The 27,996-nt window shown below is 47.3% G+C and overlaps 1 protein-coding gene across 7 annotated transcripts in view; it reads left to right on the top strand.

The window, feature by feature from the left end:
• MSRA (methionine sulfoxide reductase A) overlaps positions 1–27,996 on the top strand; it is a 219,238-nt gene that overhangs the window by 181,333 nt on the left and 9,909 nt on the right. Inside the window, exon 7 of one of the 7 annotated variants that reach the window (XM_053383774.1) lies at positions 21,576–21,650. The exons of the other annotated variants lie outside the window; for them this stretch is intronic. Coding sequence (XP_053239749.1) covers positions 21,576–21,650 — 75 coding nt within the window. Of the gene's footprint in view, positions 1–21,575; positions 21,651–27,996 lie in introns of those variants that run through there. 7 annotated transcript variants of the gene reach the window in all.

The following is a 27,996-nucleotide window of genomic DNA, read 5'->3' as shown; positions in this document are numbered from 1 at the left end:
ACCTGTGATCATAAACACGGCATGATGATGATGATGACAGGCATGGTAACCTTGTGCTAATCTGAGCATCACCATTGTGGTGGTGCTTCTCCTCTTCCGTTGTGCTGCTAACATAGACTGTAACCTCCAGGTTTGCAGTTTAGAAAGACAAGAGAAGCACTGAAGGACAGGTGGCACAACAGAAGCCAAGAATGCAATGTGCTCTACATAGGGCTACCTTTGAAAGTGACCTGGAAACTACAACTAATCCAGAATGTGGCAGCTAGACTGGTGACTGGGAATCATAGAATCATAGAATCATAGAGTTGGAAGAGACCACAAGGGCCATCGAGTCCAACCCCCTGCCAAGCAGGAAACACCATCAGAGCACTCCTGACATATGGTTGTCAAGCCTCTGCTTAAAGACCTCCAAAGAAGGAGACTCCACCACACTCCTTGGCAGCAAATTCCACTGTCAAACAGCTCTTACTGTCAGGAAGTTCTTCCTAATGTTTAGGTGGAATCTTCTTTCTTGTAGTTTGGATCCATTGCTCCGTGTCCGCTTCTCTGGAGCAGCAGAAAACAACCTTTCTCCCTCCTCTATGTGACATCCTTTTATATATTTGAACATGGCTATCATATCACCCCTTAACCTCCTCTTCTCCAGGCTAAACATGCCCAGCTCCCTTAGCCGTTCCTCATAAGGCATCGTTTCCAGGCCTTTGACCATTTTGGTTGCCCTCCTCTGGACACGTTCCAGTTTGTCAGTGTCCTTCTTGAACTGTGGTGCCCAGAACTGGACACAGTACTCCAGGTGAGGTCTGACCAGAGCAGAATACAGTGGCACTATTACTTCCCTTGATCTAGATGCTATACTCCTATTGATGCAGCCCAGAATTGCATTGGCTTTTTTAGCTGCCGCGTCACACTGTTGGCTCATGTCAAGTTTGTGGTCAACCAAGACTCCTAGATCCTTTTCACATGTAGTGCTCTCAAGCCAGGTGTCACCCATCTTGTATTTGTGCCTCTCATTTTTTTTGCCCAAGTGCAATACTTTACATTTCTCCCTGTTAAAATTCATCTTGTTTGTTTTGGCCCAGTTCTCTAATCTGTCAAGGTCGTTTTGAAGTGTGTTCCTGTCCTCTGGGGTGTTAGCCACCCCTCCCAGTTTGGTGTCATCTGCAAATTTGATCAGGATGCCCTTGAGTCCATCATCCAAGTCGTTGATAAAGATGTTGAATAAGACCGGGCCCAAGACAGAACCCTGTGGCACCCCACTAGTCACTCTTCTCCAGGATGAAGAGGAACCATTGATGAGCACCCTTTGGGTTCGGTCAGTCAGCCAGTTACAAATCCACTGAGTGGTAGCATAGTCAAGACCGCATTTTACCAGCTTCTTTACAAGAATATCATGGGGCACCTTGTCAAATGCCTTGCTGAAATCAAGGTAGGCTACATCCACTGCGTTCCCTTCATCTACCAGGCTTGTAATTCTGTCAAAAAACGAGATCAGGTTAGTCTGACATGACTTATTTTTCAGAAATCCATGCTGACTATTGGTGATCACAGCATTCCTTTCCAGGTGCTCACAGACTGTTTGCTTAATGATCTGCTCCAGAATCTTCCCTGGTATTGATGTCAGACTGACTGGGCGGTAATTATTTGGGTCCTCTCTTTTCCCCTTTTTGAAAATAGGGACAACATTTGCCCTCCTCCAGTCTGCCGGGACTTCGCCTGTTCTCCAGGAATTCTCAAAGATGACTGCCAGTGGTTCTGAAATCACATCTGCCAGTTCTTTTAATACTCTTGGATGCAGTTCATCTGGCCCTGGAGACTTGAATACATCTAGACTAGCCAAGTATTCTTGTACTATCTCCTTAGTTATTCTGGGCTGTGTTTCCTCTGCTGAATCATTTGCTCCAAATTCTTCAGGTCGGGCATTGTTTTCTTTATCGGAGAAGACTGAGGCAAAGAAGGCATTGAGGAGTTCAGCCCTTTCTGTGTCCCCTGTTTGCATTTCACCATCTTCTCCTCTGAGTGACCCCACTGTTTCTTTGTTCTTCCTTTTGCTACGAACATACCCATAAAAGCCTTTTTTGTTGCTTTTAACCTCTCTAGCAAGCCTGAGTTCATTCTGTGCTTTAGCTTTTCTGACTTTGTGTCTACACGTGCTGGCTATTTGTTTGAATTCCTCTTTGGTGGTTTCCCCCCTTTTCCATTTTTTGTACACATCCTTTTTTAATCTTAACTCAGTTAAAAGTTCTTTAGATAGCCACCCTGGCTTCTTTAGGCACCTTCCATGTTTCCGTCTCATTGGTATTGCCTGAAGTTGTGCTTTTACTATCTCCCTCTTAACAAACTCCCAGCCATCATGAACTCCCTTTCCTTTTAGTATTACTGTCCATGGGATCTCACCCAGCACTTCCCTAAGTTTTATGAAGTCGGCTTTCTTAAAGTCGAGAAATTGAGTCCTAGTATGCTTGGCTGCTCCTTTCCGCTGTATAGTAAACTTCAGAAGAGCATGATCACTCGCGCCTAATGATCCTTCCACTTCTACCCCACTAACCAGGTCATCAACATTGGTTAGGACCAGATCTAAAATGGCTGTTCCTCTTGTTGCTTCTCCCACTTTCTGGACAATGAAGTTATCTGCAAGGCCAGTGAGGAATCTGTTTGACCTTATGCTCTTGGCTGAGTTTGACATCCAACAAATATCCGGGTAATTGAAGTCCCCCATTACTACTATCTCCCTTCCTTTTGCATGCTTGGCCATCTGTTCCAGGAAGGCATCATCTATGTCCTCCGTTTGGCTTGGGGATCTATAGTAAACTCCCACAATGAGGTCACTGTTATTCTTCTCTCCCTTAATTTTGACCCAAATGCTCTCACTTTGGCTTTGAGGTTCTAAATCTTGGATCTCTTCACAGGTATACACATCCCTGACATATAACGCCACTCCTCCTCCTTTCTTGTCTGGTCTGTTTCTCTGAAATAGATTGTATCCCTCCATTATTACATTCCAATCGTGGGACTTATCCCACCAGGTTTCAGTGATTCCTATTATGTCATATTTAGTTTGCTGTACCAAGAGCTCAAGCTCATCTTGTTTATTTCCCATACTTTGCGCATTAGTGTACAGACATTGAAGTCCATTAATCATTCCCCCGTGTCTCTTATTTAAGGATTTTTTCCTCCCACCACTAGGTCTGCGTGCTGTTTGCTCCATTCGGTCTATGACATTTGGATGATCATCTTCATCAATTGATAGACTCCTACCTTCAGGAGCACTGTCTCCCTCCCCCACATTAGTCAGTTTAAAGCCCTCCTGATGAGGTTTCTGAGATTTTTTGCAAAAACATTCCTCCCAACCGTTGTGAGGTGCAGCCCATCGCTTGCCAGAAGTCCATCTTCAAGAAACTGCATTCCGTGATCTAAGAATCCAAACCAAACCGTTCCTGTTTACCATTCCGTGATCTAAGAATCCAAACCGTTCCTGTTTACTGCCAGAATTATATCACTGGTCCTAAAGGATCTACATTGGCTCCCGGTACGTTTTCGAACACAATTCAAAGTGTTTGTGCTGACCTTTAAAGCCCTAGATGGCCTCAGCCCTGTATACCTGAAGGAGCATCTCCACCGCCAATGTCCAGCCTAGACATTGAGGTCCAGCTTCGAATGCGAGAAGTGAGGTTACAGGGAACCAGGCGGAGGGCCTTCTCGGTAGTGGTGCCCACCCTGTGAAATGGCATCCCATAAGATGTCAAGGAGATAAATAACTAGACAACTTTCAGAAGGCAGTCCTGAATAGGGAAATTTTTAATGTCTGATGTTTTATTGTGTTTTTAATATTTTGTGGCTGAAGTTCCCAAGAAGTTTAAATTCTGCACCACATTCTTCACCTGTGCAGAATTGCAACATACAAATAACACTGTGCACTCTGGACAAACGTCACATTTTCACATAAGCTGAAAGGACTTCTGAGTAAACTTGCAACACATTCCTAAGACCCAGCATACATGTTCAGAGTAGGCGGGTTGGACTAGATGACCCTTGGGGTATCTTCCAACTCTATGAGTCTATGAAATTACCTGGGCTTTAACCAGTCCTGTTTAAAGTCCCTGGGAAGGTTGTTGTTGTTGTTTAGTCGTGTTCCAACTCTTTGTGACCCCATGGACCAGAGCACGCCAGGCACTCCTGTCTCCCACTGCCTCCCGCAGTTTGGTCAAACTCATGCTGGTAGCTTCGAGAACACTATCCAACCATCTCGTCCTCTGTCGTCCCCTTCTCCTTGTGCCCTCCATCTTTCCCAACATCAGGGTCTTTTCCAGGGAGTCTTCTCATGAGGTGGCCAAAGTCTTGGAGCCTCAGCTTCAGGATCTGTCCTTCCAGTGAGCACTCAGGGCTGATTTCCTTCAGAATGGAGAGGTTTGATCTTCTTGCAGTCCATGGGGCTCTCCAGAGTCTCCTTCAGCACCATAATTCAAAAGCATCCATTCTTCGGCGATCAGCCTTCTTTATGGTCCAGCTCTCACTTCCATACATGACTACTGGGAAAACCATAGCTTTAACTATACGGACCTTTGTTGGCAAGGTGATGTCTCTGCTTTTTAAGATGCTGTCTAGGTTTGTCATTACTTTTCTCCCAAGTAGCAGCCATCTTTTAATTTCGTGACTGCTGTCACCATCTGCAGTGATCATGGAGCCCAAGAAAGTAGAATCTCTCACTGCCTCCATTTCTTCCCCTTCTATTTGCCAAGCAAAAAGAATGGGCAATATGTGTGACTTCAGTCCTCCTATAACCTAACCGTATATCTCACGGTGTCAGTTGCTTGTATTTATAATTCTAGAGGCCGCTGATGTGAGCTCCAGGGTGTGATGGCCATTGCAAAGATATATTATACCTGCAACTTAGGTACTGAAGGCACAACAATTAAGCCTTTATTCCTTAAAAATCCATTTAGATGCCCTGAATTCCATAAGCTACTTTCTCAGGAGCAAGCCCTCTTTCAGCATGATTGATGTTGAGATGAGACTTTCTGCCTGGGTGTTATGAGCTATTCTTTGCCTGTTTGAGCCATCTGTTTTTGCCCTCACTTTCTAATCTTATTACTTCCCTTGAAGGCATATGTCCTGTGGTAAACCATGGGCCTGCCAATCTTCTCTTTCTTCATCTTTTAAAAATATTTACACAACATATTGATTTGTCAATATAAGCTTCTTTTCCTGTGTAATGCAGGTGCTATTTTTATAGGCTGCATCTAAACATCTGTGAAAAGGGGAGAGTAGCTTTGCCCAAATACATTACTTTCACCCCAAGAAAACACTCATACACTGCCTGTAATACACACACACACACACACACACTTAATTTTATTAAGGTTGGATCTAAAGATTCCTTTTCTCCATTGGAGAGGAGTCTCCTTCAATCAGAGAAAGGAATCTCTGGGTCCAACTGCCTGAATTCTGGATGTACGTACACACTGAGCAGATATAGATGGGAATTATTAAGCATTTTGACTAGTCAACAAGGCATAACCAGCCCTTCCCAACCATTACCCCTAAATATTGAGTGAACAAAGGGAATTTCATGATAGGTATAGAGATCAGCCAGTGAAAGGGTCCATTTTCTTTGGCGATCCCTCGTAGCCGAGTAAGATTGTCTTCCATAAACACAGATTTAACAGTGAGTCCGTAAGTGACTGTGGAGGCCAATTCTGGATCCACAGATCCTTCCACAGTGGGGACATAGGTTTCCGGGCGGGAGTTGATCACGGTGTGGATTTGCCAAGTGTGCCTTCCTCTTAGCATGTTTCTCCCTTTCGTCTTGAGTTTGAGTGTCTTCAAAGCCCATGACACCTTTGGTAAAGGCTGTTCTCCAACTGGAGCGCTCGCAGGCCAGTGTTTGCTAGTTGTCAGTGTGTGATGGCCTGGGAATCTGATTCAGAGGCTGAACCGGAGGAATCCCAGCCTGCACAGGAGTCCCCGCCTCCAGGGCCGGCTGAGCCAGGGCAGGGCCTTGAATCTGAAGCGCCTGCACCTGTGCCGGATCCTCAGGAGCAGACACCAGATGAATCCACTCTGGCTCCGGAGGCGATTGAGGACCCATTGCCTACAGGTGCGCCTCTCCCAGCCCTGTCAGGGGAAGGCGAGCCTCCCCCTGGATCCAGTAACCCTCCAGCCTCTCCTGAGCTGCAGAGGCTCAGGGCAGAGAGGCGGAGGGAACTGGGTTCTCCCAGGAGGAGTGCTCGCCTTAAGGCCAGGAGAAGCGGGTCACCTGTGGGCCGGGACCGCCCCTGGCCTCAGCGAAGATAAAGGCCAGTCATCCCGGTCCCAGGTTGCGGGAGCAACGTCATTGGAAACCTGTTTCTGCCAGCACCCAGACCTGTTCTTCCAGAGTTCCCGACCACGCCCGGCTTCTTGCTTTGGACCCCGCTTTGCCTTTGCTGGACAGTCTCCAGACCCTCGACCCAGGACCGGACTCTGACCATGCCTCACGGTAACCTCCCCCCGGGACCAGCACACAGTGTTTAGATTTGCCTTGAGAGAGTCTTTGAAGCTCTTTTGTTGACCACCAGCATTACATTTTCAACTAGTGCCAGCTGACATTAGAGTTCTTCAGCCTTGGGTCCCCAGACGTCACTCCCACCAACCCCAACTGTTAGCTATGCCTGCTGAGGTTGAAGAAGGTTGCACTAGTGGGAATTGCCACCACTGTGAGGCAAGAGGCGAGACCCATGCCTGTAAGCACCAGGAGGCCTTAGTGGAAGCAGGACACTTGATGGACAACCCTGATATGAGCACAAGCTGCTGATCTGCCTATCTTCTTGAGGAGTTCGTAGCATTACAGTGCTTTCTGTAACCGTCTTACAAAATGGCATCCCTTTGAGCTGTTAATATTTTGCCGTTTTAGAGATGAGGGCATGAGTTTATGACTTGTCCAAGGCCACAAAGGAGAATTACAGCTGAGATGGGGTTGATTCATATTGATAGGAGCTCAGCATGCTCTCTACTGGTCTCCAGTCTTCCTGTTTGAATTTGGCTATTGTTTTTGACTCATTCTTCCATTATTGAAAATTAATCTGTAGCACAGATAAGCTAATACTAGTCTTTCAATTTTGTTTTTCTTCACAACAATGCTTTTGATTCTGCTCCATTTCTCTTAATTGCATTTTCGTTTGCTATTGTGAACTGGCTCCCCTGCCCCTTTGCTCACTTCGCAGCAGATGTGAAATCTAGCTGTTAAGTCTTGTGATAAAACGGCAGAACATTACAGTAACTGTGGAGAGCAGCCATGAAGCAAATGAAAGACAGCCCCAAGATACTGTACTGAAACCTCCTGGGGAAATGCAGAACATCCTGGGAATTGTAGTTTTGCAGTGAGCCATAAAACAAGCCGTTGTACCCCTCTAACACTTCACAAGTGTGGATGAACAAAGGAACCTCTTTCCAGTCCATTTCGCTTTCACATGTGTTTGCCCATCAGCCTGTTCCCTCCACGTTTGTTTGTTTTTAAGTCTGCAAGAAAATTCACATTAAATGTGTGCTTCTAAATGTATTTGCTCTCAAAATGCATATTTTAAAATGCATTTTGCTGCATTTGAGTCAAGAACTATGCTGGAACACTGGGTTAAGTTCAAAAGACAGTTGGGGAACTAACTTGCTGTTGTCACATTAGTCTGGGTCTGAGTGCACACTGCCCGCCATACTACAAAGGTTTCTATTCCTGCGGACACATTCTTTAAAAGATCCAAACAGATTCGGTTAGAAGGGAAAACAGTATCTTAATAGCGTCCCTACGAGTCTGTTTCTAGGTGATCTAACCTTCATAAAGTTCATGCCTATGGGCTGTTCTCGAAATTCTTGTATTTCAGGATCACCTGAGTGACCCATACCTGCTTACAATGAAACTTACTTGTAATAGAGTGGCTTTCATGTGGAACAGCAGATGGGATATATATATATAATATTGCTTTTAAAATATGTCAGCCGCAGAAGTGGCTTCCTGCTGGTGCTGCTGCTGTTTGAAGGAACAAAGTCTGTCCTTGATGCTTATCAGAAAGTTACCGTATTTTTCGCCCTATAGGACGCACTTTTCCCCCTCCAAAAATGAAGGGGAAATGTGTGTGTGTCCTATGGGGCGAATGCAGGTTTTCGCTGAAGCCTGGAGAGCGAGAGGGGTCAGTGCGCACTGACCCCTCTTGCTCTCCAGGCTTCAGGAAGCTCCCCGCAAGCCGTGGGAGCCCGCGGGAGTTCCCGCCGGGCTCCCATGGCTTGCGGAGAGCTGCCTTCATCCCGAAGCCTGGTGAGCACAGCGGAGCGCACCCCAGGCTTCGGGCAGTTCTCCGCAAGCCGTGGGAGCCCGGCGGGAAGTCGCACCGGGCTCCCATGGCTTGCGGAGAGCTGCCTGCATCCCGAAGCCTGGGGCGCGCAGCAGAGCGCACCCCGGACTTCGGGCAGATATCCGCATGCCTGGGGAGACCGGTGCGACTTCCCGCTGGGCTCCCTAGGCTTGCGGATAGCAGCCTGTTCTGGGGGCTGGGTTCGGGGGAAGCTCAGGCCTCCCCAGCCCCACGCCTGGGGGGAAAATAAAAATTATTTTCTTTATTCCCCCCCCCCCAAAAAAAAACTAGGTGCGCCCTATGGGCCGGTGCGCTCTATGAGGCGAAAAATACAGTATCTCCATTGCAAGAGTTTGATTGCAGTAACAACAGCAGCAGAAGGAAGCATTTATATGTAGCACACTTTGAATGTTCATCACCTACATCGTCACGATAGCATTATTCATCCATTCATATCGAAACTCATAAGGAGTTCATGGGACTGGCATTTGGACAAGGGCACAGTAGTGTCAGGGGGCCACAAATTCAGAGGAGGTGTGGGACTTCATCATCTGTGATTTGATGATTCCATCAGGCCAATGGCACAGCTCAACCTGAGACTCTAGGAAAGTCCCTGGCATCTTGGGTTCACAGATATTCATGCTACTAAGACGTTTCTGGGCAGGGTTGGGTATGGCAGAGGACCGGGGAAGAGTAGAATGGCAGAAAAAGGAAAGCCACAGGAACTGGAAGAAGACCAGCAAGGAGACTCAGGATTGAACTAGATACAGTGGTACCTTGGTTCTCAAACGCCTTGGTACTCAAAAAACTTGGAACTCAAACACTGCAAACCCGGAGTCAAGTGTTCCGGTTTGCAAACTTTTTCGGAAGCTGAACATGCTCCGTTTTGAGTGTTATGCTGACGATTTGAGTGTTACGCTGAGGTCTGGTTTTGCTATTATTTAGCGTTTTTTGTTTTTGCGGCTCTTTTTGTTTTGTTTTTTGTGACTGTGTGGAACCCAGTTCAGCTACTGATTGATTGATTGTGTGACTGCAGTACATTGTTTATTGCTTTCATTTTATGCATCAGTGATCTCGTTAGATAGTAAAACTCATGTTAGATTGCTGTTTTAGGGGTTGTTTTTAAAAGTCTGGAATGGATTAATCCATTTTGCATTACTTTCTATGGGAAAGCATGCCTTGGTTTTGGAACGCTTTGGTTTTGGAACAGACTTCCAGAACGGATTAAGTTTGAGAACCAAGGTACAACTGTATTATGCAGCGGACCTATGTAACAGTTTCCTGATTTTTAAAAACATAAAAGGGGCTATCGGGAGTGGAAGTGCATTGGGGCTAGGTGGGAATGGAGTGCTTACTACCTTCTTATATTCATGCTTCCCTTCTTGCAATTCCTCTCAAAATTGCTTGCATCAGCAGCTCTGTGCCATCCACCTGTCTTAGTTTCTTCCATGGTTGGAAGAAGAGTTTTAAGGAGGGGTAAATTTGAGCAGAAAAGTGGCCAAAGTAGTCTTTCTCTCAGCCACTTTGAAGAGTTTAATTTGGCAGAGAGAAATTTTGACAGAAGTTGACTGAGGAACTGTCCAGGGTGCTGAAGCTTCCACTTCCTCCGTCTCTGAAAACTACCCAGGCATTTGCTCTGGCTTCCTTGCCGATAAATTGTCCCTCACTCTCCAGACTAGAACAGTGGAGAGGCTCGAGATAGCCTGCTTTAGAAATGCAGGCCAGATTTCATTCTTACCCTCCTTTTTGTGAAAGTATGATGTTGGAGGTTAGATTTCACAATGTGGCCTCAGGGAGGTGGGGGGGCAACCATTATATTGCGGTGGAGAGTATTTTACAGTGCTGAGAGGCCTTTAAACAGCATCAGGAGGAGCCTGACTCCTGGATGCACTGTGCCTTAATGAAAGGACCATCCAGGTAGTAGGCGCCTCTTCTATTTATTGTGACTTTTAGTACTGAACCGGAAATGTAGACAACACTCTAGAATAGGGTTGTGGTTGTTGTTTAGACATTTAGTCGTGTCCGACTCTTTGTGACCCCATGGACCAGAGCACACCAGGCACTCCTGTCTTCCACTGCCTCCTGCAGTTGGGTCAAACTCATGTTTGTAGCTTAAAGAACACTGTCCCACCATCTCGTCCTCTGTCGTCCCCTTCTCCTTGTGCCCTCCATCTTTACCAACATCAGGGTCTTTTCCAGGGAGTCTTCTCTTCTCATGAGGTATTGGAGCCTCAGCTTCAGGATCTGTCCTTCCAGTGAGCACTCAGGGCTGATTTCCTTAAGAAGGGAGAGGTTTGATCCATGGGACTCTCAAGAGAATAGGGTAGGGTAGGGTAGAATAGGATGCCTCCTTTGTTGGAGTCTTTTAATCAGAGATTGAGTGTCCGTCTGCCAGAGGTTCTTGAGCTGTGACTGCAGCATTGCAAAGGGTCGGACTAGATGGCACTCTTGGTCCCTTCCAACGCTGTGCAAGGAAGTTGGATTCATCCAGACCCTTTTGCTTCTCTGGTGGTGCACTTTGGAGGGGGGGAAAGTGCTGATTGGCGGAAGAAACTTTCAGCTAATTATGGTCTTCCTTTCCCCCTGTGAGTCTCACTCCTGTTCTTAATTTCCTGACCAGCTTGTGCCCCTCCCCCGCTCCTTTCCTAGCATCTGTGGTTGTTTCAAATGGAGCTGCGCTACCTGCTGCTCTGACTTTCTAACATACCATACATGTTGCATTGCCAAGCAGTGAACTGCCAGCCATCTGCCATCCAAATCACAATTTACATTGTTTCTTCTTAAAATAACGCCTTCAGAATACCAAGTAACTCTCTGTATCAGGTTTTCGGAATTGAAAGCTGGCCAGAATTTAAAGGGGGCAGGGGGAGGGGGGGAAATACCAAATGTGCCTCAGAGAGGAACACTGGGGGAGAACTCTGGAACACCAAAAGGTTTTGCTTTGTTTGATTTCCCCTTCTTTGCTCTCTGATCGTGTATTTATAGAATCATAGAATGGGGGGGGGGGAGACAGTGGAAAGCCGTTGTATTCAGGGACACGGGATCACACAGTTCCTAAATCCCATGAAATATGAAGCCCACCCTGTCCCGCGACAGTTTCCAGGTGATCTTCATGCCATGAAGGCAAGCCACGCCAGGGGAGAGAAACGCAGAAGGAGTCAAAGGTTATTGAGCCAGGGTTGTGTTGGTCCAGGACCTGGGAGATCAGGGTTCAACTCCCCAGCCACCTGTGAAGCTCACTGACTGACCTTGGTCCAGTCTCTTGTCTCTTAACCTACCTTTCAGGGTCGTTTTATGGATAAAATGGGTAGGAGAACCATCTTTGCTGTGACTCCTAAAAGACCTGTTCCCTGTTTTGCTAGCTGATTTCTACCTGGCCTGGGACGGTGGGGTCCTGACGGACTCCAGCTACGAAACCTGCCGCTCACGGTGCCTATGGACAGTTGGGGTGGGACATCATTTAGGAGTTTTTATTTGGGGGTCAGGATTTAATTTAATTTTGGAGATGCTTATTTTTTGCTGTTATTGGTGCTTCGTTTTTGTATTTCTGTTGCCGCACCTTATTATGAATCATGTGGGAATTGTTTGATTTTATTGTAAGCTGATTGATATGTTTTCATTTGTTGCTTATGGCAACTCATTTTTTTCTTACATTTTTGTAATGCAAAGGTGGCATACTACTACTAATAAAAACCATATATATGCATCACAGGGAGCTGAACTAGGAGACCCTTTGAGACCCTTCTGGGCCTACAGTTCTCTGGTTTCCTTTGAGCAAAGGTGGGCTGTAGAACTGTAATATATCTGAATTATATCTGTATCTGAAGAAGTGTGCATGCACACGAAAGCTCATGCCAAGAACAAACTTAGTTGGTCTGTAAGGTGCTACTGGACAATTTTTTTATATATTTGTAATAAATTTTGGTATTGTAATTTATATCTTTTTGCAGGCACAATGTGCTTTCCAGATTCCCTCTGGTTGTCCTCACCACAACCTGAGAGATGGGTTGGCATGATTCTCATTTTACAACTGGAGAGCAGAAGTGGAGAGTGGTTGGCTTTCTAAGCCTTCTCAGGTTGTCCACAACCAAGCAGGAACTTGAACCTAACACTTGTACGTAGGAATGCTTGGGAGAAACTCAAGAATGGCTGACCCCCTATTTTTAAAACTATGCAATCCAGCAGTTACCTGGATCTGTCCCCATCTTTAAGTGAAGCTAGTGTAGGTTCATTGTTAGGCAGGAAAAACAGAAATAGAGAGAAACATGGCAGCTTTTTTATATTAGCAATGCTGGAGATCAGTTTTAGTTTTTTAAAAAACCATTAAAAGCCAAGTTGGGTAGCATTATCTAGGAAATGGAAGGAATGTCTGCTCTGTATTTTGTGGCATTTTGGATGGTCCTAAGAAACATATTGCTCAACTATGTTTTTGCCACTTACGAAAGGGGTAAGATTTTGCATATATGTGGTTGGTTGGTTGGTTTTTTGTCAGCACTGTGTTTCTAAACTGTTACCCACCCTTCCCCAAACACAACCCTTGGAATGGGCCAATTGGAAGGAAGGAAGGAAGGAAGGAAGGAAGGAAAGGAACCAAGCTCTAATTTGTCATCTGTGTGCAAAAGTATGCTCAAAGCTGGTAAATTCCATGGTCTGCAACTGTTGCTGTATATAGTGGGTGCCACAGCTGATTAAAGTTTTCCAGAGCTAATTTACATTTATTTTTTACGACACAGGTCATGGGAAGAAATAAGCTACATGTAAATTGAGAAACATCCTGTCACTTGACATTAAATGTGCTTCTTCACACCTGTAATCCTTGTCGGTTTGTCAAGTATCTTTTTGGCTTTTCACCGGGACCTTGGGCGGTCTTCCAGTGTCAGACGGCATTAGAACTCGTAGCTATGTAGCCGCTGAAGTTCCTCTTGTGTGGAGCCTGTGCTTCTTTTACATGTTGGCATATCAGTAAAAAGATTAAGAACAGTAGAGCTTTTATGCGCTTGGGCTAGAATGGGTTATGCTCTGAACTTAATCCAGGCACCCACTGGATCACAGTATTGTGAGCCTTGGTGAAGTTCTTGGGAGTTCAGAACACGCAGGAGGGCTCCAGACAGCATCCTTTTTACTTGCTTAATTAGTTTACTCAGATTTATGTCATGTCCTATCTTAAATTAGAAGGCTGATCACAGTATTATGCACTGAAAATGCCTCTGTCTCTCTTGAGCCTATGTAGCCTATCTTCCACCCTTCTATCAGCTCTACAAGAGAGCTTCTGACAGTGCAGCCAACCCAACACCGCGTATTAAAAAGGCACCGCCCATTTGACGCTCCTGTATTTCCATTTTATATCACAGCCATCCCAACTCTCAGTGGCAAGGTAGTTGCTATTGCGTGCAAACCACTTCAGAAGCAGATCCTGGGCTCTTTCACTGGTGTACTTCAGGATTTCTCTTGCTCTCCTTGGTTCTCTCCTAGCTTGGCTTTGATTAGCTGGGAGCCTGATAGAAGCTCTTGCCGCCCATGTCAGACCTAGACATGGACATTTTGCCTTCACCCCACGTGTTAGGACACAATTGCCTCAACTTTCTCGAGCCTTCTTTTCCAGCTTTCCATCCTTTCCTTCTTCATAGACCATTCTGAGCTGGAGGGACCAAAGGTGTGACTCAGAGTGAGGCACCTTTCCATGTTCCTTCCTTCCTGTGTTCAGACTGTGACTACAGGCACAAACAACTGAATCCAAGGGTTACCCTGAAGGAACTCAACTCAGCTGCTGGATTCTAAGGGTGGGATTCACCTAACCAACCTCACCAGTGGAAGCCCAGTGCAAGGACTTTCACTTTTGCAATGGAACTTTTCCCTCTCATGTCCTCTTGTGCCACCTGAAATTGGCTCTGGAAGAGCCCCCTGAAAAGCATGTGGGGTGAGGAGATGGGGGATCATTCCATCTGGCCAAGTCACAACTGTTTAAGCCCCTGCATGGAAGCCAAGCTCTTAATGTTCATCTACTCCTTGCCTTCAACATCAGATCTTTGAGACCATCTGTGGTGAGGGAACACCTGATCTAAAGAACCAAGAGTGTAGTGTTTAGAGTGTCAGACAGAGACCTGGGGTCAAACCCCGATCCTGCAGTGAAGTTCACTGTGTGGCCTTGGGGCAGTCACTGTGTCTGTCAGCATGTTCAGTGTCCATGGGTTTGTTGTGAAGATGAAGGGGAAGGGAACATGGAACCACCCTGAGATTCTTAGAGGAAGGGTAGGATAAAAATGAAATAATCATTGGCAGGGTGGGGTGCAAGAAAAATAAAAAGAGAAAGAAAATAGCCAAATGAAGTTGGGTTCTGCAAAGGAGTGTATGAAGGAAGATCATGCACAAATCGCCTGGGCTTTCTGCAACAAAAGAATTGTCACTGCTAATAATTCAGCATAGCACTGCTATATAAAACACATCTATTTAGCACCTGCTGAGAACCGCAGTGTTTTTAAAGCAAAACGAGAACCAAATGTTTTCAGGACAGGGGCCTAGATACAGAGCAAACCTACTTGACAGCACAGTGAGAGAACGGAGTCTGATTTCTCTAACTGTGACTCAGAGAACAACATGCCCACACCAAAAGCACATTTATTGGAGCTGCTTTGGGTGTCATGGAGATGTACGGCTGGCTGAATGCAGGGGGGTGGGCACATTCAGCTGCCATCCAGAGCCGTTCTCTCAGATGGGAAGGTCAAGTTGCCTTGGCTTTCAGCTCCTTCGCTCACCCCACTGCCCAGACCGAGAGGCACAATGCTGCCTGGCGCATAAAGCGCATAATCCCTTCACACCATCCTAGTAGCATCTTTCCATCAAAAAATCATGAGGCTGGAGAGCACTGGGTGAGAATTTGTTACATTATTAATATTCTCTCTGACAAGGGGATGTGATTTCCTCTGGCTTGCTTCCAAAGCATCTCTCTTTTCCTTTTTTATCCTGCCAGTTTTGTTTGGGCACATATTCTCGGATTGGGATCGTCTTTGGTGGTTTGGTCGGTAACATTAAACGAAAATAAGACGAGGACCCGAATGAGATAAAGAGGGGAAGAAGGAGTAAGCACTTTTATCCTCCTTATGCATGGTCGCACCTTCCAGGGACTTGAAGTAAGGTTTCCGCCGGCCCCCATGCCCCCTGTTTAGTTATATCCTCTGGTTGATTCCAGTGCTCATCCAGCAGACTTATTGCTGTTACGAAAAACTGCTTCTCCAAGTTCAAGTTGCTTGAACCTGCTCCTTGGTTGAGTCTTCCAGATAAGTTGTTAAGTAGCTGCCCCAGTGCTGCTGGCCCTCAGAAGAAGAAGAAGAAGAAGAAGAAGAAGAAGAGTTTGGATTTGATACCCTGCTTTATCACTACCCTAAGGAGTCTCAAAGCGGCTAACATTCTCCTTTCCCTTCCTCCCCCACAACAAATACTCTGTGGGGTGAGTGAGGCTGAGAGACTTCAGAGAAGTGTGACTGGCCCAAGGTCACCCAGCAGCTGCATGTGGAGGAGCGGGGAAGCGAACCCGGTTCACCAGATTACGAGTCCACTGCTTTTAACCACTACACCACACTGGCTCTCAGGAAGTATGATGCTGAGGTGGGTAGTTTCAAAGGGGCCAATGAACACGGGATTCTGCCCAACAGCAGGTCAGGCTATTTGTTCCCCTAGCCCAGTATTGTCCACTCTTTGGCAGCAGCTCTCCAATGTTCCAGGCAGGGATCTTGCTACCTGATCCTTTCTCACTCACTGGATCATCACCTTGTCATGGTGAGTGGTCTTGCACGTTCCTATGACCCTTGTGAGCAAAGCTGTCAGGAATCTCGTATTCCCAGTGGAGTCACCCAAGGCAGTAAGGTCAAAGGGAAGAAGCTAGACAAAGAATGATCCAAGAAGTCCTCAACGGCAGAACAGGCGGGTGATAACAAGTGATATGTTACAAAGGCTGTGAAGGTGGACGAAGGCTGCAGCAGATAGGAATCTACTGGTTGTTGTGACTACTCATGCCGTTGGAACAGAGCCTTACTGCGAAACTGTGCGTTGGTCAGCGTGCACTGATCTACACACATAAAACAAATTCACGCACAGGTATCTTCCTAAAACCCATCCCAAACCCAAACCCCAAAAGTCCCATGGCGATTGGCAAATGGTAACGGGGGCAGGATTGTGAAATCTGGAAGCCCCTAGTCATGAACCGGCACATGGGCAGTGGATACATATTCTGTATTATTTACATATACACGCTCAGAGCATCATAATTCAGCTCCTTCCTCTTCAGCATCACACAGCAAAGAGAGAGAACAGAGGACAAATGTCTGCACGGAAACACAGTAATATAAACATCCTGTCTCCGTCACTTCCCACAATGTGGAATGAAAACGTACACCGTCGTGTGATATAAACAATCCCATGACTGCAACACGGGAAAAGAATCCTGACAGTCAGTGTGTTACGCACAGAGCTGGCTCACCCATGACACGGGGTGAGGCGGCAGAAACTGAAAATGCAGTGGTTCCCCCTCCCCCATTGGTGGAGAGAGACCAGTGGCAAAACTCTGTGGAACACCTCCCCTCTCCCCGAGTTGGGACATTTCATGCCTGCATCCCACAGAGCATCTTCTCTGGAATGGGAAGTCAGGGCAGCTCCATCACAGGCCCACATCTGCTCCTACACAGTGTGACAGTGAGCTCCAGGCGCTGCTGGCTTGGCACCAGCACAACAGCCCACTTAAAAATGATTTTTGGAGGCATTAAAAGTCAGAGCAACCAAACAGATATAAGCGATGGTGGGGGTTCTCTGGCTCCACTGAATGTGTGGGAAGACATGGGGGACGTGTCAACTGTGTTATTTCTCATGAACCAAGGAGCTAATCTGAAACTTGATAGCATCCAGCATCACCTTTTTGTGGAGACTGTTGCTGCATGGCAAAATCTGGTTATGCGCCAGATTCATTGGCTCCCAGTACGTTTCCGAGCACAATTCAAAGTGTTGGTGCTGACCTTGAAAGCCCTAAATGGCCTCGGTCCTGTATACCTGAAGGAGCGTCTCCACCCCCATCATTCAGCCCAGACACTGAGGTCCAGCGCTGAGGGCCTTCTGGCTGTTCCCTTGCGGCAAGAAGTGATGTTACAGGGAACCAGGCAGAGGGCCTTCTCGGTGGTGGTGCCCGCCCTGTGGAACGTCCTCCCACCAGATGTCAAGGCAATAAGCAACTATTTTACTTTTAAAAGACAACTGAAGGCGGCCCTGTTTAGGGAAGTTTTTAAATGTTTGATGCTGTATTGTTTTTAATATTCAGTTGGAAGCTGCCCAGAGTGGCTGGGGAAACCCAGCCAGATGGGCGGGGTATAAACAAACACATAAATAAATAATTGTTGTTATTATTATTATTATTATTATTATTATTATTATTATTATTATTACTACTACTACTACTACTACTGCTTTACCTGCGGGTGATTGGTGACATTGCTCATGGCCCTGATGCCTCTGACTTGGAGCTTTCGGCTCCCTCTCCAGACCAACCAGCAAAGCGGACAAATCTTCGATCCCGCGCGGACTTTGAAACTTCATCTCCATCAGTGACTAAAACCTAACGGTTGAGAGACCAAACTAGACGGGGGGAAAGAGACAGACATGGAACAGAGGAGCACGGCAGAAAGGGGGATGTCCACACCAGGGTACAACAGGCAGCCCCTTGACCAAGAGAGCACACACATGTGGAAAGAACAGGGGACCCCACCACCATCACCCCTGGCAGCATAAGCCATAAGCCACACGCCCCAGCTCACCAGCAGAGCAAGGAGAAATGGCTCAAAGAGCTGCCTACTCTCCTAGTTGCTGGTGAGAGGGATGAAGACTCTTCCATAGCATCAAAATGCTTTAATAGACCCTGCCTGTTCCTTCCTTCCATCATCCTCATGAGGAAAGTCATCCATCATCCCCAGTAAACTGAAATTCACAGCAAGTCAAATTTCCATTTTTGACTCACCCTGTTCCCCCCCCCTACTTCAGCTGCAGTGCAGTAAAATGCACAAAGTGCAGTGCAGCAGGCACCCTTTTAAAACATTGTGCAGGCTGCACATATCCTAAAGGCCCATTGAAACATTGGCCGACAATGAGCATAAAAATGAGGGCAATGTTGCTGACTTTAAAGAAATGCTGTTCCGCCCCCACCCCACCCCACCCCACCCCAACAATGAGAAAACATCAAGCAAATATAGAAACCCATATTTCTGTTAACTGTGTTTTTCTTAAAAGTAGCATCTCCTGTGCTGCTTACAAGAACAATCAAAATAAGATTCGTCTGTCTATCTAATCTATCTATCATCTATCTATCTATCTATCTATCTATCTATCATCTATCTATGTATTCATCCATGCAATTTAACTTTGCCACTCTGGCAAAGTATTATTTCAGAGGCATTGCTTCCCCAAACTTATTTATTAGCTTCAGGTTGGGGGGACAAAAGGGAATTCCTGATCTTCTACTCTTGATTTCGCCCAACACAAAAGGAACTGAGTTTGAAAAGTGGGGGAGGAAGTTGTGTGTCCAAGATGCTGTGTTGGTGAATGGGGTGCAGGGCAGATAGCGCTGAGGGCAGGGGCAGACCTTGGTAATATGTCACTCTGCTAGACCCCCCTCCCAATCTTAAACAGGTCTCTAGGAAGGAGGCACAAGGCTCTGACAGGGTCCTACAGCCCTCCTCCCTCCTTCCTGGAAGCTGGGCAAGGGCTTTTTGGACTCCGAGAACGTGCCCTCCTTGGCTGTTGGCCCAGTGTGGCTGCACCACTCGCACTGCCCTAAATCCGCCTCTGCTGTAGGGCAAACAACTTAAACTTTTCCTAACTTCCAATACTCACCCCCCTCCCCAGTTTAAAAGGTCATAAAGGTAAAAGACCCTGACCATTAGGTCCAGTCGTGGCCGACTCTGGGGTTGTGGTGCTCATCTCGCTTTACTGGCCGAGGGATCCAGCGTACAGCTTCTGGGTCATGTGGCCAGCATGACTAAGCTGCTTCTGGTGAACCAGAGCAGCGCATGGAAACGCCGTTTACCTTCCCGCCAGAGCGGTACCCTATTTATCTGCTTGCACTTTGACGTGCTTTCAAACTGCTAGGTTGGCAGTAGCAGGGACCGAGCAATGGGAGCTCACCCCGTTGCAGGGATTCAAACCGCGACCTTCTGATTCACAAGTCCTAGGCTCTGTGGTTTAACTCACAGCGCCACCCGTGTCCTTAAAAGCTCATAGGTTGTTTAATTAGCCTGGGAGAAGATGAATGTCCTCGAGGTATTGTGGTCCTGAGCCATTTAAGGCTTTATAGGTCAAAGCCAGCACTTTCAGTCGGGCCCAGAAACAAAACGACAGCCAGTGCAGTCAGGCCAAGATTGGCATCATATGCTCAAACCATCTTGCCCTGGTGATCAACCTGGCTGCTGAATTCTGCGCCAGCTGTAGCTTCCAAACCGTCTTCAGAGGCAGCCCTACGCATAGCCCGCTGCAGTAATCTAACCTAGAGGTTACTGCCGGAGCATTGATGACGGAAGTTCGGTTATCCCTATCCAGATAGGGGCACAGCTGGGCCACCAGCCGATGGTACTCCATGCCACCTGAGCCTCAAGCAACAGCAGTGGATCCGGAAGCACTCACTATGTGTGTGCCTGCTCTTTCAGAGGGAGTGTACCCCCCTCAAGAGCAAGCCACATCCCATCGATCCAGTCAAGGGAGCCACCCACTAAAGAATCATCATCATCATCATCATCATCATCATCATCTATTATTTCTACCCTGCCCATCTGGCTGGGTCTCCCCAGCCACTCTGAGCGGCTTCCAACAAAGATTAAAAATACATTAAAATGTCACACATTAAAAACTTCCCTGAACAGGGATGCCTTCAGATGTCTTCTAAATGTCAGGTAGTTGTGTATCTCTTTGACATCTGACGGGAAGTGTTCCACAGGGCGGGCGCCACTACCGAGAAGGCCCTCTGCCTGGTTCCCTGCAGCTTTGCTTCTCGCAGTGAGGGAACCGCCAGAAGGCCCTCGGTGCTGGACCTCAGCGTCCGGGCAGAATGATGGGGGTGGAGATGTTCCTTTAGGTATACTGATGCCTCACTCTTACCTGGATTGAGCTTCAGTTTATTGGCTCGCATCCAGTCCATTACCGAAGCAAGTCCGGCACATCCACGTCCATATGGTGCAGCAAACTCTGCTGCCCAGACGGTTGACCTAAACTCCACAGCAAAGACATCAAAAATGCAACTAGCTCCGGGCATATTGGTACTTGTTTAAACCTGACTACATGACAAATCACTTAGTATGTAGCAACGCTAAGGCCAGGCTGAAGGGAGCAGAGAATTGCAATGCATACTCAAGGCCCCTCTCCCCCTCGCTCGCTCTCTCTTCCCTGAACCATATTCAAAATTCTGAACCAGGATTGACCTCACCTGGCCTTCCAGGTGCTGACAGATAAGTAGAGCAGTCTTGTTCATTTATTATTTAAAACAATAACCTTTAAGCTTTTTGACAAGGTCAGGTGCTTAAGAGGAGGAAGTGATAAATAGATGGAGTGTAAATAATGCTTCACGACACCCCCAAGTTCAGTGCAAGGTTGGAAGGGCTGGTGCAGAGGGTTTTTTTGGTATTATTATTATTATTATTATTATTATTATTATTATTATTATCATCTTGGTATTTGTGTTTGAAGAACTCGGCGGGGGCGGGGGGGGGGAGGTTTCAAATAGCAGCTTGTTGGTTTTGCTCCGATTTGTGAGGTTTGCTTCCCCAGAGGGGAAATGCTCTGTATTTTTTTAAATGTTCACACTGTTGTGCTTTGTGCATCTCTCTCTCCCCCCCCATTCCATAACCCACTGCCTTGTCTTCTTGTGTCTTTCTGCTTCCTTCTCAGCCTGCCTCGCCGTCCTTCCTGTCAAAGAGCCCCCATGTAGCCATAAGGCTTTGGGTGTATTTCCCACCCCCCTTTTTCAAATGTCCTCTGTGTGTTCTGCATGCTGGCATATGGCAGAACTATAATCATATTCTGGAGGGGGGTGGGCAGGGGCTGACAGGCAACATCACCCGGAAATCGCAAGAGAATGCCGCTCGGGGTTGCCTCCAATGGGCACCAACACTGGCAGTTGCAGGAGGCATGGTGGCTGCTTCTTGTGGCCACACAGGTTGGGCTTTCAAGGAGGAAGTGAGTGATGGGGGAGCTGGAGGGTGGGTGGAAAGATTGATGGTTGCTTTCTCCCTAGAGCTGGACAGGAGAGAGAGCTCAGGGGCAACCGGAACCACTGGAGCAAACGGCCTTGAAATCAGCCAGCAAACCTAGGTTTGTACCATGAAGGACTGTTAAGGAGATCTGTCTCATATGTTGTTGTTTAGTTGTTTAGTCCTGTCTGACTCTTCGTGACCCCCTGGACCAGAGCACGCCAGGCACTTCTGTCTTCCACTGCCTCCCGCAGTTTAGTCAAACTCATGCTGGTAGCTTCGAGAACGCTGTTCAACCATCTTGTCCTCTGCCGTCCCCTTCTCCTTGCGCCCTCCATCTTTCCCAACATCAGGGTCTTTTCCAGGGAGTCCTCTCGTCTCATGAGGTGGCCAAAGTATTGGAGCCTCAGCTTCAGGATCTGTCCTTCCAGTGAGCACTCAGGGCTAATTTCCTTCAGAATGGATAGGTTTGATCTTGCAGTCCATGGGACTCTCAAGAGTCTCCTCCAGCACCAGAATTCAAAAGCATCAATTCTTCGGCGATCTGCCTTCTTTATGGTCCAGCTCTCACTTCCATACATCACGACTGGGAAAACCATAGCTTTAAAACCATACAGTGGTACCTTGGGTAAAGACCTTTGTTGGCTGCAAAAGGTCCCAGGTTCAGTCTCAGGCATCTTCAAAGAGGACTGAGAAAGAGCCGAATCAGAGACTTCGGAGAGCAACTCCCATTTTGTGTAGACAACACTGAGCTAGCTGGACCAACGGCAGATTCAAGTCTACAAATATGAAAGTTTGCATCCATTCTTGACCCGGTGATGTCCTCAGTGGGGAAATGGCACCCCCCTCACACCAGCCTTACTTCTGAACATCACATCCTTTAAACTTAAGGCGTTTTTGACCAGCAAGTATTATAACGGAACACTTTGATGCTTGACACATTGCTCTTTCCATTTCTGAGGGGAGGCACAAACAAGTGGCTGAGGTCTCAACTGCTCTTCCACCAACATGACTTGCTGGTATTCTTCCTGCACTGTCCCTCTTCAGACTGCGGGGTTTTGGATTTGAATGCCTCCGTTACAAAAACTCCCTGCGTGTTGAAAACAAACGCCCTAAGGAGAGGACCTCAGGTGAAACCCTTTTCATCCTTTCCCGGCTGTTGGAAGACATGAAGGCTGAACAAGTAGGCCCTTGTGCTGACCTTACAATATTCATAGGAGTCTGATACAACAGCCTGTACAGTCTGCGGTCATATTAACTTTGGGACATTAATGACTTGTAGCCCTTGTCCCCGGGGCGCATTCCATAAAGGCGCAGGCCTCCATTGTCCCGAGGCTTCATGACATTTTCTTCCACTGATTCATTGAACTCGAGATCCGCTGTAAAAATAAACCGCGCTTCTCTTTACCTTGCAGACGTTTCCAGCAGAAGTGTTTCTGCACCTGGCCTAATTTCCCCTTCCTGTTCTGTCTCTTGCTTCCTTCTTGAGCTCCCGGCGTGAACTTCCCCGTCTTCACAGCCTTAATAGAGACATCCATTCATCGGCACAATGCCTTAGCAGCGCCATTCACCATTACACAGCGAAACACACTTCAGCCTCCACGATTAGTCACTCCTGTCCACGAGGACTTGCATCAGACAGGTGGCATTTCTGCAATTATCATTTTCAGATGCCCTATTCTGAATCTTGTTAAATTGCACTGGGGGGTGGGAATTATCTCTCCTTTGCCACCATTGATTCTGTTTGTCCTTGGGACAAGTGTTGAATCTCTGCAATAGGGCTATTCATGTCATCCAAAGGCACTGACACACTACAGAGCCTTAGCTCTGTGTATGTTGTGTGTTAAGTGGCAATTGCAGCAATTTTATACTCTTGCTTCTCAGAAAGAACTTTGTCAGTAGTGATACCATGACAAAAGACTAGGGTTTACAGCGATAGACACTGAAACCCCTTTATTTATTTATTTTTAGTCCTATCAAGGTTTTGTCTCGAGGCTTCATGTCTGAAGAAAGCTTTATAGAAAACCTTCAAGGTAACTCACTTCCTGATCCATCACAATAAGTTTAGGAATATGAAGTATAGGGTATCAAGCATTTTTTTTAAAGCTGTTCTTTGCGAAACCTTAATCAAAGCCTCGGAAACTGGCCTCAATCTTTTATTGTTTTGCTTGTTTATTATTATTTGTACATTTATTAATCACCTTTCACATACATGTCTCAAGGTAATTCACATATATTTCGTAAAAGAGTTTTGGAAACAGTACAGCGAACTGAGAATCGGTTTCAAAACAATATGTACAAACTCAGAGAAGGAAGGTTAGACCACCTCAACTTTAGTCTGCCGTGTCTGGTGTCGTATGGCAGTGACCTGCCTTTTATGTAAAGGTAGAGGGACCCCTGACCATTAGGTCCAGTCGCGGACGACTCTGGGGTTGCGGCGCTCATCTCGTTTTATTGGCCGAGGGAGCCGGTGTACAGCTTCCAGGTCATGTGGCCAGCATGACTAAGCCTCTTCTGGCGAACCAGAGCAGCGCATGAAAACGCCGTTTACCTTCCCACCAGAGCAGTAGCTATTTATCTACTTGCACTTTGATGTGCTTACGAACTGCTAGGTGGGCAGGAGCTGGGACTGAGCAACAGGAGCTCACCCCATCGCGGGGATTTGAAGCGTCAACCTTCTGATTGGCAAGCCCTAGGCTCTGTGGTTTAACCCACAGCGCCACCCACAGCCTTTTATGTAGGGGGAGGTTAACCCTTTCCAAACTTTTGGCTGTTGGAAAAGTAGTGGGATGAGTAAAACAAAAAAAAAAAACCCAAACCCACTTCCATGCCATTCTCTTTGTCATTCTTGCCCCCTCCCCGCCCCCGTTGTTTGAAATGCCAAGATTTTTAAAAGACAATAACTTTCGGCATCAGTAATCGCTCTCCCATCTGCTCCGGCCTGCTGCTTCTAAATCTGCGTGTTCTCAGCTGCGGCACATTCGGCTTCCTGCTTGTCTTCCTCTCAGAGATAAGAGATGCCAGCAGAACCTAAACTCTTAACAGCATGATGGGGGGAGGATCTTGCGGTTTGGTTCAGCTGGAGCTTTAGCAATGAAGAGGAGACCTAAAACTGAAACGATTTGTGTCCCCCACCCTTTAAAAATCCAAAACCAGAGGTTTTTCCTTGCTGTAAAAATACAAAAAAGCTGCCTTTGCTCCTCTACTCATTTGCTACACAAAGACGTAGGATTTCACTGTTCTTCTGTTGCAAGAGTCACCTGATCACTGCAGTTATTTGGTGTGTGTAATGATGCTTATCAGTCATTGCGCCAGAAATAAGCGTAAAAGTATAAGAGCCTGCTGGATCAGGCCAAGGGGGACCCGTTTAGTTCAGCATCCTGTTTTCACAGTGGCCAACCAGACGCCTCTGGGGAACCCACAAGCAAGACCTGCGTATCTCCACTTCTGATACCCAACAACTGCTTTCAGAAGTATGCTGTCTCTCAACAGCGGTGGCAGAACATAGCCATTGTCGTTAGTCTTATTCCCCCATCAATAGTCTTAAGGTAAAGGTAAAGGGACCCCTGACCATTAGGTCCAGTCGTGGCCGACTCTGGGGTTGCAGCGCTCATCTCGCTTTATTGGCTGAGGGAGCCAGCGTACAGCTTCCGGGTCATGTGGCCAGCAGGACTAAGCCGCTTCTGGCGAACCAGAGCAGCGCACCGAAACGCTGTTTACCTTCCCGCCGGAGCGGTATCTATTTATCTACTTGCACTTTGACGTGCTTTCGAACTGCTAGGTGGGCAGGAGCTGGGACCGAGCAACGGGAGCTCACCCCGTCGCGGGGATTTGAACCGCCAACCTTCTGATCGGCAAGTCCTAGGCTCTATGGTTTAACCCACAGCGCCACCCACATCCCCATAAATTACTCCCCATAAATCTGTCTAATCCTCTTTTAAAGTTGTCCAAGCTGTTGGCCACCGCCACGTTTGCGGGAACAAATTCCTATGAGCTGTATGGAAGAGTATTTTCATTCTCTTTCCTGAATCTCCCAACATTCCACCTCATTGGCTGGTCACCATTGGGTGCTTCGAGTATTACAAGACGGAGAAAAACACCACCTCATCCATTTCCTCCATGCTATGCAGAATTTTATACATGGCTGCAGGGGCACCAACTCCAGGGGGCCGAGAGTTTTTGCCTGCCCCCCCCCCAGTATTTTGGGGGGGCAGCTCCCTAATGTTCCCTCCATCGGGGGGCAGAGGAGACTGAGTGAGGAACCAAGCACAGCTTCAGTAGCTGTCTCCTCCTGCTGCTGCCATGTAATGGAGAAGTGAAAGGAATCCATGAATGGAGTGCCATGATCATTGCCAGATTTGTAGGTTGTGCCATCATGTCTTGAGTTGGATGACACAATGGGCTGGTCCAGACATCTTGCCAGATGCTGTCGTCTTTCTAGTTCTTGCTGCAAAGCAAAAAAAGGAGGTTCCTTTTTATTTCCAAGCCGTACTCCACACACACACACACACACACACACCCCGGGCCCGGCGTTATGTTGGGCTCAGGCTTTGTTGTGAAGGTGACCATGGGAAACGCTTGCACGACTGTCAGTATCTAAACTCTGATTTAAAACTCTCTCCATCTCAAAAGCTCAAGCCATTGCCTGCGTACTTCGATGAAGGGAAATCTGCCTCGTATATGCCAGGTGTATCTTGCGAGATAATGGAGTTGGCTTGGAAAACACAAACACTACATTATTCATTTGGGAGCTCTACATGGTACCGAGATTAGCAGCGGAGAGAGAGCCAAGCCCTTGTAGATCAAACCATGGCACTTGCAGGCTCGGTTAATGACGCAAACTGAAGGGACCCCTGCTGGGTGGCAGAATTACCTCCATGTTGACTTCCCCCCTTTTATAAGAAGAACTGTTACTTTAAATTCCCACCATCGACCCAAGGCTAAGTGTTAGGAGCACAGGAAGCTTTGTTGTTGTTTAGTCGTGTCCGACTCTTCGTGACCCCATGGACCAGAGCACGCCAGGCACTCCTGTCTTCCACTGCCTCCTGCAGTTTGGTCAAACTCATGCTGGCAGCTTCGAGAACACTGTCCCGCCATCTCGTCCTCTGTTGTCCCCTCCTCCTTGTGCCCTCCATCTTTACCAACATCAGGGTCTTTTCCAGGGAGTCTTCTCTTCTCATGAGGTGGCCAAAGTACTGGAGCCTCAGCTTCAGGATCTGTCCTTCCAGTGAGCACTCAGGGCTGACTTCCTTCAGAATGGATCGGTTTGATCTTCTTGCAGTCCATGGGACTCTCAAGTCTCCTCCAGCACCATAATTCAAAAGCATCCGTTCTTCGGCGATCAGCCTTCTTTATGGTCCGGCTCTCACTTCCATACATCACTACTGGGAAAACCAGAGCTTTTACTATACGGACCTTTGTCGGCAAGGTGATGTCTCTGCTTTTTAAGATTATGCCAAATCAAACCAACAACAGTCCATCTGTCAGGAACTGGCTGGATGAGAAAGAGTGTGGGAGTCACCCACCCAAAAGCCTTCCAGGGAAGACACAGAAGACGGTAACATGGACCCTAGACCGTGGTGCTGGGACACTGAAGAGCAGTCAGGGGAAGTGATGAACTAGGAGGCGATGGAAGCAGATGGGTTGAGTGATCAGGGGCAGAGGGAAATCAGGAGGAGGCCCTTCCAGGACAGGGTTAGAGGCTGAGAGTCACAGTGTGAGTGCAGATGCAGAGAGAGATGGGTCAGAGGTTGTCCTCTCTACCCAACAGCAGGACAGTCCCAGTCCTGCTGGCCTTCAGCTCGGACACCCTGCTTGAGGAGAATCCTGCACATTGCTGAGCGACAGGCCAGGCAGACCCAGAAGAGGAGCTCACCCCCTCGGTGCAGCCTTCGTCTGCTTGGGAGGGATCCAGAGTGAGCGGCCAGAGGGGGAAGGGCGGGGCTAGTGGTCAGTTCTGTGACTTCAAGAAGACTACTGTAGGACAGGAGAAGGCGCAGGGAAGTGTAGCAAGCATGTCCAGGAGGCTTCCTTACGTGGAAAGGTTTTTTGTTTAATAAAATAGAGAGAAAGAAGGACCACGATAGAGCTACATGAATGCATGCGTGGTGTGAAGACATGGATGGGAGGCAGTTATTTTTCAACCTCTTGTATTACTAGAACCCCGAAACAACTGGATGTTGGGAGATTCAAGGCAGAGAAAAGGACGTGCTTCTTCATACAAAGCAAAGTCGAACTATAGAATTCACTCCCACAAGGTGTAGCGATGGTCACCAACTTAATCAGCTTTTAAGGACGAGAGCCAGATTTGATGAAGTGAAGGGCCGTGAGGGCCGACCAAAGGGCCAACCAAAGTTGTTGACCTTTCTTTAGGATTGAAGTTGTTGAGGTTTTTTTTAGGATTTTACCCCAGGAAATAAACTGCCACAGGGGCTGGATTAAATCGACCGGCGGGCCAGATTAGGCCC

The sequence above is a fragment of the Podarcis raffonei genome, chromosome 3 (genome assembly GCF_027172205.1).
Source record: "Podarcis raffonei isolate rPodRaf1 chromosome 3, rPodRaf1.pri, whole genome shotgun sequence".
NCBI lineage: Eukaryota > Metazoa > Chordata > Lepidosauria > Squamata > Lacertidae > Podarcis > Podarcis raffonei.
This window is presented reverse-complemented; position numbering and strand designations above follow the sequence as displayed.